This window comes from Herpailurus yagouaroundi, unplaced genomic scaffold (genome assembly GCF_014898765.1).
Source record: "Herpailurus yagouaroundi ecotype Mexico unplaced genomic scaffold, PumYag 142, whole genome shotgun sequence".
NCBI lineage: Eukaryota > Metazoa > Chordata > Mammalia > Carnivora > Felidae > Herpailurus > Herpailurus yagouaroundi.
Window position 1 is genome coordinate 38,374,742 of NW_024412397.1, and position 10,737 is coordinate 38,385,478.

General features: G+C 40.9%; 1 protein-coding gene and 1 long non-coding RNA gene across 5 annotated transcripts in view; one reads left to right on the forward strand and one right to left on the reverse strand.

The window, feature by feature from the left end:
• LOC121033017 (uncharacterized) overlaps positions 1-2,466 on the forward strand; it is a 7,093-nt gene extending 4,627 nt beyond the window's left edge. Inside the window, exons 2-3 of the long non-coding RNA XR_005791652.1 lie at positions 85-196; positions 2,364-2,466. This is a non-coding gene — a long non-coding RNA (uncharacterized LOC121033017). The remainder of the gene's footprint in view (positions 1-84; positions 197-2,363) is intronic.
• Positions 1-10,737, reverse strand: part of MAPRE2 (microtubule associated protein RP/EB family member 2) — a 161,408-nt gene that overhangs the window by 32,663 nt on the left and 118,008 nt on the right. For all 4 annotated transcript variants that reach the window (XM_040479082.1, XM_040479083.1, XM_040479081.1 and 1 more), the window contains 2 exons: positions 8,751-8,896; positions 4,879-5,092 (listed from right to left, as the gene is read on the reverse strand). In XM_040479082.1, the coding sequence (XP_040335016.1) occupies positions 4,879-5,092; positions 8,751-8,896 (360 nt within the window). The remainder of the gene's footprint in view (positions 1-4,878; positions 5,093-8,750; positions 8,897-10,737) is intronic.

The following is a 10,737-nucleotide window of genomic DNA, read 5'->3' on the forward strand; positions in this document are numbered from 1 at the left end:
CCCTCCTCAATACCCATCACCCACCCTCCCTTCCCTCCCACCCCCCAGGAAACAGATATTTTAATACATGCGCTTCATTGGTAGATCAAAAGCAACTAGAGATGCAATGCTTCAGAACGCAGATGGCAGACTTGCCAGGCAGCCATTCACCCTTATGTGACAGCCTCTGCTTACACTGAAGCTTGTTTCAGTCCAGGTAAGTCACCCAACCGCACTGACACCGATGGGCTCTATGGCTTCTCGGAATCTACACGACGACATTTTGGATCTGTACTGAAATGGCAGAAAAATCTGGTACATTCTCATGATAACTGAATGCACCAAGAATGTGGAGTGTATCTAGTTTATAAAAAAGCAAACAACCCATGGTGCAGGCCTACAGAAGTAGTCTGTGTGATGAAAAACATTATTATTATTATTATTATTATTATTGTTGTTATTATTTTGCCAATGTAGACAGTACTTTCTTAAGTGGAGAATCCATTCCAGGATCACATTTCCACTCTAATACAGGCCCTTTGCCACTTATCGCTGCTCTTAATGTATCATAGTCAGGACACGCAAGTTAATTTGTTATTAGCCTACAGAAATATTTGGGGAGAGAGAAATGCACTGCAAAATCAATCAAGTATTCCATGGCCAAATGAAAAAATAAAGACCATCTCTTGCTTTCAGTTCTACCAGCCATTGCTTGTTTCTACTAATGCAGATGGTTGAGAAATGACAAGGCTTAGAGGTGGAGGGCGCCTGGATGGCTCAGTCAGTTAAGCCTCTGACTTTGGCTCAGGTCATGATTTCATGGTTCTTGAGTTCAAGCCCCACATCAGGCTCTCTGCTCTCAGCCGAGAGCCTGCTTTGAATCCTCTGTCCCCCTCTTTCTCTGCCCCTCTCTCACTCATGGTCTCTCTCTCTCAAAAAAAATAAACAAACATGGAAAAAAAAATTAATTGGGCACCTGGGTAGCTCACTCAGCTAAGCGTCCAACTTCGGCTCAGGTCATGATGTCACAGTTTGTGGGTTTGAGCCCTGTATTGGGCTCTGTGCTGACAGCTCAGAGCCTGGAGCCTGCTTCAGATTCTGTCTCTCTCTCTCTCTCTCTCTCTCTCTCCCTCTCTCTCTGCCCTTCACCCACTCATACTCGGTCTCTCAAAAATAAACATAGAAAAAAAATTAAAAATAAAAAAAAGAAATTACTGATAGGACATCACTGTTGGGTAACTGTGCTATCCATCTGAGAATTCCCAGAGAGCTGACCCTCACCTCATCATTAAGCACTTAAATTTTGGGTAGACAAAATCAGACTTGTGAAGAGAATGGCTTTGAATGGCTTCAGACCAGAGGCAGGTGACCAGTTTAAAGACTGTAAATAGTTCATGGGGGAGATGATTATAAACAGAATCTTAAGTATTAGAAGGGAACGCTGAGTGGATCAATTAGTGTAGGCTGGTGTCCTAGTGATCCTGAGGGATAAGGAGAGGCATGGAGCTATCTGATCGTCTAGTAAAGCATTCAGGCTGATGGGCTGTTTAGTAAGGTTTTCTGAAGTTTTTTTTGGCTCTTCTTGTACTGATGCTTGTACTTTCTATTGCGATCAGTCTACTCCTTGCCCTAATAAGTTATGTGCTGAGAAACCATATCCCTATGTTTGTTAGAATTACACTTTTGTATCACAGATTTTAGAAGACATTTTGGCTTATATTTTCTTGGCTGTATTCCCAAGAGCTGGATACTGGACCTTGAGAAAAATGAGGTCTCATTGTATTTATAGGAGTCTTTCACCTATTATAGCTTTTAAAACAGTGTTCTACATGCGACGTACACCTTGCTATAATTTTTTCCACAGTATAGTTTTTCCACCCACAATGTCCAAGAGACAGAACCTATTTTATTAAAAAGGGTATGACTCGTTTGACTTTTGAAAATATCCTTTCTCCCTGATTAAGACCAATGAGGTGAATGAACATGGTCAAGGTAACAGGAACATGAATCTTTTTTTAAAAATTGTTTATTTTTGAGAGACAGAGGACAAGCGGGGGAGGGGCAGAGAGAGAGGGAGACACAGAATCGGAAGCAGGCTCCAGGCTCTGCACTGTTAGTACAGAGCCCGACACAGGGCTCAAACTCATGAGCCATGAGATCATGACTTGAGCCGAAGTTGGATGCTTAACTGACTGAGCCACCCAGGCACCCCAGGAACATGAATCTTAAAAGAACTACTGCCTCCTGGAACATTAAGAACCTCATTTATTAAAAAAAAAAAAAAAAAAGTAAAAACCCTATTTATTACCTGTTGACTTTAATGTGTTTTCTGAGCTCTGTCACCCAAGAGGTTAAGCTCTGGAAGAAATCTGTTTCTCTTCCAGGTTCACAGACATTCTATCAAAATGGCACACGTTTCTCTGTGGCTTCTGTGAAAGACCAATGGAGGAAGTGCTAGAAAACGAGGCCAAAGCAGCACCGTGGGCAGTGGTGCAGATTCAAGGACACACTGTGATTGTAGAACAAAAATGTACTTCTGAGGCCTGTTCAATTTCACTACTAAACACTTGAAGAAAAAAAGTGGCAGCTGAGTTTTAAGATGAATCTGTACATCAATAACAGCTATAGGAAAAGACCCCAAGACCAGAAATGCCAGCTACCATGGGTCTCGCCTCTCCCCCCATGTCTTCCTAACTCTAGCTGCCCACCAAAACCCCTGATCCGGACAAAACACACCCCTCTTCTACCCCATCTCTACACTGATCCAAGTTTCTGACCACACTTAAAGCCCAATTTGAACTGCTATAATTTTTTGTTCCCCAAACTCCTTGTGGCCTTTTACCCAACCTCTCCCCAGCACTTCTGATTGTATAAAATAAAATAAAATAAAATAAAATAAAATAAATAAAAATAAAAATAAAAATAAAATAAAATAAAATAAAATAAAATAAAATAAAATAAAATAAAATAAAATAAAATAAAATAACAAAACAAAACATTCCCCTGCCTCTCTAAATCTTTATCAACACTCTTGACCTTATTTTCTTCCTCCAGCATCAGGGTCCTGCTCCACAAGTTTCCCCTCCTTTTTCCTATCATCAACTAATTCTCCTCCAGGGACCTTTCTCCCACCTTACAAACTTGCTCACTGTGCCTTGTCCTAGAAGCAAACAAAAACAGATCAAGGACACTACCATTCGCCTTCCAATCTCACTTCTCGATGCTGTCTGCTTTCCCCCACAACTAAATGTTTTTCCTCAACTTTTTTCCTGACAAATTTGGTGAAGGTGGGATCCCCTCTCACTGCAGGACTTTCGCACTTGTCAGGTCACGCCCTCGCCTGGTCTCTGTGATCTAGGCGTATGCATTCAGCACTTTAACAGACCAGTTCTCTAAAGGATTGTTCATCACCTCCCAGGAGTCCATTATCTTTGGCCTATTTTCAGGCTTCATCCTCTTTGAACTCTCTACAATTAATATTCAGCACTGCTGGTGACCCCTCTTTCTAGAAATTTCCTACTGTTCATTCTCTGATGCTGAGCTTTCCTAGTTTTTTCCCTGATGTTTGTATCTTTTTCTTAGCTTCCTCTTTTTCCTCTTGCTCCTTATTCCTTAGCTTATTTTATATAATTTCATTCATTCTATGGCTTCAGAGCTAGACTTTTATGCTATCTTAATTTCCTTCCTCCAATTCCTCTCCCCATTCTGGGTGCCATCATTGCACTGAGTGACCCCTAAGGTGAGAAATTCAATGGGCTCGTCCAGGCCTCATTTTACTGGACTCCCTTCCACAGGTTCAGACATTGTTGGCCACTGTGTTCCTTTCCTTCTGCTTCTTTGACATGTTATTCCATCACTTCCTTTAATCTTTCTGGCACCTTCCCTGATTCTTGTGTGAACCCTTGCTTTTCTGCCCAAACATTAAATGTTACAGTTCTTCACGTCAGTCTCTCCTCTTCCAACTGAGAGCTTACTTCCGGCTTCAATTACATGAACATATGGAAGACTCACAAATGTATACTGATAGTCTACACAACATGCTAGTGTTGTTTAGCATTAGTATTGTTATAACCATCTCCTATCCATTCTAATTGGAAGTTGGGCATAAATAGGGAATTTGTGTCATTTACAAAATTAATGTTATTGATTTAAACAAGTGTGAACACTGGTTTTCAGAATGGAACAAATCGTTTTCTGACGATCTCACTGTTTGACTGTCCAGTACCACAACTGGTGTTTGTAATAATGACTGCAGTTTTAAAGAATACCCTCCTGCTTGATAAAGTCTGTGTTTTATGGAAGGATGTTTGTAGTTTTAAAAGGTTTTTATCCACAAAGTTTAACAAATTTTAAAGTTCTAGGTATTCAACCTCAATGACTTCACTTTTGGACCAAGCTATACAAAGGAGGTCTTGCTGAATATTATCACGTAAATATTGGCACTGACCATACAGGAAATAGGATGCATATTTCAATGACTTTTCTTTGAAGGATGTAGAGGATTATTCATATTTAAAAGCAAAATTGGTTCATATTCTGGTTTGTATGGCCAGCAATTAGGCAGTAAAACTACTTCAGCTGAAATCTAAACAGACTTGACATATTTCAGAAAAAAGTACCAAGAAAATGAAACCTATCCCTGGAGTATTATTTTAACATATAGCTTCAATGATACAAAGTGAGTAACTCTGCCTTTTTAAGAGATTAAATCATGATCATTAGACTTATTACAGATAAGGCCCTGCTATGAAGATAAATGTGGTCAAATAGACAACAATAAAAATCATCCAGAGGCCTAAAGAGATTGACTGCTGGGAAGAATCAAACACAGGAAAGCACACAAGAGCCTGAGCCACTTTCCAAAATGCAAGCAACTATACGATTTCACTGTTCCCATACCTGCGGTGGGGGAGTTTGCGTGATGAGACTTTTTTGGCAGGTTGAAGATCTGTTCACCAGGGTCGGGGGGAGGGATCGCATCTTGCCCTTGCCGCGCTTCTACAGGATCATACTCCTTCCCATCGTAGTTAGCATCATAGAATTTCTTAAACCATTGAATGAAATCCAGGTTGTCCTGGAAACGCCCCTTCACCAGCTTCTCCACTGGGATCACCTGCAATATAAAATCGCCATGTGAGTCGTGAACCCGTTTATGAGTATTTGGCACAACTGAAGCATTTCCTATAAACTATTTTCTACGGGTCAGGGATTATTTACTGGTCTCCCCCTCAGCTTCTTGGCCAGCTGTATTCTAGAATTCACCTATTTTTTTTCATCATATGCAAGCAAAATTAAAATAAAATGCTGTAGGTGTTCTTCTGAATTATTTCACACCTCTGAACAAATGAGATGAAACAAAAAGTACCTTAGCTGTCAAGAGGGGCTGATTCTCTTCAGAATGTATTTGATTACACAAGCATCTCCATGCAAAAATGGGCCTGGGATGTTGTGCCAGTTCAAGATTGATGGGCTTTCCATATTTCTTTTTTAAAAAATGTTTATTTGTTTATTCTTAGAGAGATCGGGCCAGCAGGGAAGGGGCAGAGAGGGAAAGGAAGAGAGAATTCCAAGCAGACTCTGCACTGTCAGTGCAGAGCCCGATACAGCTCAAGCCCACGAACCAGGACATCATGACCTGAGCAGAAACCAAGAGTCAGACATTTAACTGACTGAGCCACCTAGGTGCCCCTTCAGCATTTCTTTCTAACACCTGCTCCTGCCATGCTGGAATAAACTCCTGTAAGGATTATAGCTACCAGAGGGTGTGAATGAATTAAGACTCAAATCAATCCAAACATGCACATATCTAACGGTTTGTAAGAAGCAACACAAATTTTCCTGTTTTGTTTGTTTACAATGTAGAGAGACAAGCATTATAAACAACTGCCTGCAATACAGAGCCTAGGAGTTCACAGGCTGCACAGGAACACGGCTAATGTCCACGGGAGTGCACAGGGACAGAAATGGGGTCTGGCTAGGGGAGGCACTGAAGGCATTCTGGAGGAGGAGGTACTCTGTATTCACCTCCACTTCTGAGACAAATCTCAGCTTTTCATAGAGTAACCCTTTCTACTGGCATCCTAGACAGCAAATGGGTACCCCCCCCTTTAGAGGTCACACGAGAACTTTCAGAATTATGACAGGAAGAAATGTGGGGTGACTCATTAGCTTTACTTCAGTGGGCAGCTATTTTTGAAGGAAAATGGAAAAGGACTTAGTTATGCAAATTGTGCCATTACCAGATTCTGACTTCCTCATCTTTGAGTCGGAATCCTAGCTGAATGTAGGCCATGGGAGTTACAAAGCTAGGGAGTGAGTCAGATGATGTGCACACAATTCAGACACAAACCTAGGGTTGAAAGGGCACAGCTTCACTGACTAATATGAGCAGAAGCCATATAAATTAACCTCTCAGCAAGGCTTTGCCATCTCTGGAACCAGATACCTCTGACACCCTAAAATGGATCATCAGAACCACTTAAAAAATAGAGAACAACCTCTATCAATGACCACTTGAAGAAAAAACACCAACTGAAGCATTTTAGGCAAGCCATTAAACTAAATCATTAGCAGTACATTTTTAAAATGTTTTTTAATATGTTTTTTATTTTAAAGTTTAGTGCACGTGCACAGCAGGAGAAAGTCAGGGAGGGGCAAACAGAAAAAGAGAATCCTAAGCAGGTTCTGAGCTGTCAGCGCGGATCCTGACAAGGGGCTTGATTCCCATGACCCTGGGATCATTACCTGAACCGAAATCAAGAGTCGGACATTCAACTGACTGAGCCACCCAGGTGTCCCAGCAGTAAGTACATTTTTTAAAAATGTTTTTGATAAAGCTAAAATTGAAATGAACTCAAGAATAGAGCAAAATAAAGAGAAACAAACTTTGGGAGGAGACTACATTTTTCATGAAGACTCCTCCCAAATTTCACTGCAGTCCACCCTTTCATGAAGACTCTTCCAGGGAGGGAGACTTGGGTGTGGATCCCTCTCTCTTCCCAAATTTCACTGAAGTCCACCCACAGGGAAGAATTCCTTCCACACATGCACTTAATATTTGACTTTTTGTTTTATTAAATATTTTCATGTCTTCATATGTATAACTTTTGTTTATGCTGACACTGATTTTTAAGTGCCTTCCTAGAGCATAAGGCCCTTTAATTAACATGCTACTTTCTTTTGTTTTCTGCCAAATGTGAAAATTTAGAAACAGTTTTAGATGATGGTGCTACATTAACCATTGACAGTAAGCACTTACTTCTGTTAATTTCACATTTCCCATCAAAATGGGACCTAAGCTCCCAAAATGGGGCCTAAGCTCAAAATCTCGGGTGGCAAGCAAATCTTTACACAGATGCTTTCCCCTGCTGTCCTGCTCTGACAAACACACACAGGGACCACTGTCTATCCAAGGATCCTTGGGGGAATCATAGCATATTACGTTAGAGAGGCCAACAAAGGTGATTGAGGCCAAGCTCCCTTCACTACAAGAATTTTATCCTAAACATTCTTCAACAATGGCTCATCTCCTCTCTATGTATACACTTCCACGGACATATGGATGCCCCTAATCTGTTACATAGCAAGTTATGAGTGGTTTTTTTCTTTTTGATCTAGAAGCATGTATAGAGAAAAGATACAGAAATGGATAGGGAAATAATGCTGTTAATAAGTAAGGAGAACCTATACAGCTCTGATTTTGAATATTACAGAAGGAGCTAACTGGAAATTAACCACAGCAAAGGACAAAGTTGAAAGGACTCCAAAAAGGCTGAACTGTTAAGGGGTTAATTTGAAATAAAAGTTCTGAGAAAATAAGAAGGCAAGATTTTAATATTTTGGTAAGATTGCTTTCATTTAGGAAGATAATAGTTGCATTAAAATGTGTGCAGTTTAGCAAACTTTTCTCTTTTCCTTTAACCTGTCTCTTATAAAACACTATTTAAAATTTTCATTTCCATGTAGCCTACTTATTGCTACTATTGATGCAAAGTTATCCGTTCCTCCCCTCTGCTTTTTCTCTTTCCCCTTACTCAAAATTCATTTCTTCCCAAACCTATTCCCTGTAAGATATACAGCCATGGTAAAGAATATGGATTAAATATGTATTTGAGTAATAGGAACCATGCAGAGACTGAGTGGACTTCAGTGACAGTCCTTTAAGGGAGAAGAAAGGACTCTAGTCTACTTCATTTGTACCACACTGGGACAAAATTCTAACATTTAAGGGGCGGGGGGAAGGCAGTTTACGGAGACTGAGAATTTGAGTGTATACACTATGCTCAACATTTTGATACACATTCCCTCACTTTCACATCATTACTATGGGAAAGGGGTTATGGTCTCACTGTATAGGTGGGTAACTCAAAGAATTCAAGTAACCTGCTCCAATCTTGGACATGGGATACAAACCCATGCCATTTCCACTGTAACCTGCCCTTTTTTCCCCAAAGGAACAAAATACACAAAGAACCACGGTGGCATCTGGCAAACAAAAATTTCTCTCCTGCAATGCTAAAACAGAACAGCAACATTTGAACCTCTGTAATTACCTCTAGTGTTTAATCTAATGGCTGTTAAGTTTAGAAATTTCCTTAAATAAAAGCCTCACACAAATATAGGAAGAGAGGGTTGATGCTTTATGCTAGGTACAGACCCCAAACTACTTTGACCATATTAAGGAATACGCCTTCGGATTTTTGCATTTTGGCACAAAAACCAATTTTTAGGAAAGATCACGCATTTTATGGAGGTAGAAGTTAGTTTCCTACCTTATCAACATTCATTCGCTTAAACGATGCTTGCAGAAGTTTAAAATTGTGAATATACTCATGCTCCAACTTTGCTTGAAATTTTACTTTCTTCAAACTAATGCAGCCTGGAAAGAGCATGTCCATGAACTGGCAATAGGCAGCCCCTGGAAAGAAAGGAGAAAAAGGCTGATGTAAGTCTGACTGTTCCCAGGAGTGACTGAGGATTGTTAGGCAGGAAGGAGCCCCCCCAGCTGTGTGCTCCTCTCCCCCATGTGCTTACACATCCTTATTCGATTGGGCTGGGAGCCAGAGAGGGAAGGGACCATGCCTCCCTCCCACCACTTTTCCCATTCCTAACCACTGTGACAGTGATGCTGTGTTCACCAGAGCATCCCCACATTCCACAATGAACAGAAATACTTTTTTAAAAAATGTTTATTTATTTCTAGAGAGAGAGTGGTGAGTGTGAGTGGGGCGGCGGGGTGGAGGGAGCAACCTAAGCAGGCTTCATGCTGCCAGTACAGAGCCTGATGCAGGACTCGAACTCACCAACTATGAGATCATGCCCTGAGCTGAAACCAAGAGTCTAATGCTTAAGCAACTGAGCCACCTAGGCACCCCAATACTTTTTGAGAGAGAGAGAGAGAGAGAGAGCGCCTGAGCGCGCATGTGCACACCAGTCAGGTATGGGGAAAGGGAGAGAGAGAATCTTAAGCAGTCTCCGCACCCAGCAGAGAAAGAGGCGGGGCTTGATCTCAAAACCCTGGGATCATGTCCTAAGCCAAAATCAAGAGCTGGAAGCTTAATCCACTGGGCCATCCAGGCGCCCCCAGAGATATTTTAATGCCAAGGAACTCAGGATAAGAATAACTCTTCTTAGCTTCTATCAGAAAAAAAGGAACATTTTCTTCCCTCTAGATGCTACCTGCTCCAAGTCATCAAAATACACAGATGTAAGAGAAAAACAGAAAGTTTAAACACAAGAAAACTACAAAATTTCTCATGAAATGCATAGCTCAAAAAATAAACATGCAAATACAAATATGCCCAAGCTGTTTTTTTTTAATTTTTTTTTTTTTTTTTAACGTTTATTCATCTTTGAGAGACAGAGAAAGAGCTTGAGCAGGGAAGGGGCAGAGAGGGAGACACAGAATCCGAAGCAGACTCCAGGCTCCGGGCTGTTAGCACAGAGCCTGACGCGGGGCTCAAACCCATGAACTGCGAGATCTGACCTGAGCCGAAGTCAGACGCTCAACCGACTGAGCCACCCGGGCGCCCCTGCCCAAGCTGTTTTATATCCATCTTGCAAAATGACTTAGGTGAAACTGGATAACTAAACCACCTAATACCCAAAACAGTTGTATACCAATTTAATTCCAGTCTAGAGCAATGGGGTCCTATATTAACATGAAGGATGAAGACAAGGAGACTCTGAAACTTACAGAAGTTCAGAGTCATGCTGTTTATGACTGAGAAATAAAAATAACAGAAATGTTCAATGGGTCCCCTGAGGAAATGGTCAGAGAAAAAAAGATTAAGTCTTTCATATGTATTTTTTTAATGAAGAACTCTTACATCATGACAATTTCCACTAGAAAATCCCAGGAAGATCATGTTTATGGATTCATATCTTCTTAATAGTTAAGGCCGCAGGCATTTAGAAAAGGAAATTCAAAGCCCGAAGGAGAAACAGTAATTGAGTGGCAAGAATGGGAACAAGATGCCATTTCTGTGTCTTGTTGTGTTTTTTTTTTCCTTCTTCAGATCTCTTGGTCTGTTTCTATAATGTGCCCGTGTTGGCCTTTCTGGAATATGAAGGAATTCCCCTCATCTTCTGGTATCAAGGTTTCTGTGAGAAGCTCTTTATTGTATTCGGGTGATTTACCTTTACATGGGAAGAAGCTAAATGATCTCTTATGTCACACAGATGTTGAGCATCCTTTACTGAGATAGGAGAGAGAGAGAGAGAGAGAGAGAGAGAGAGAGAGAGAGAGAGAGAGAGAGA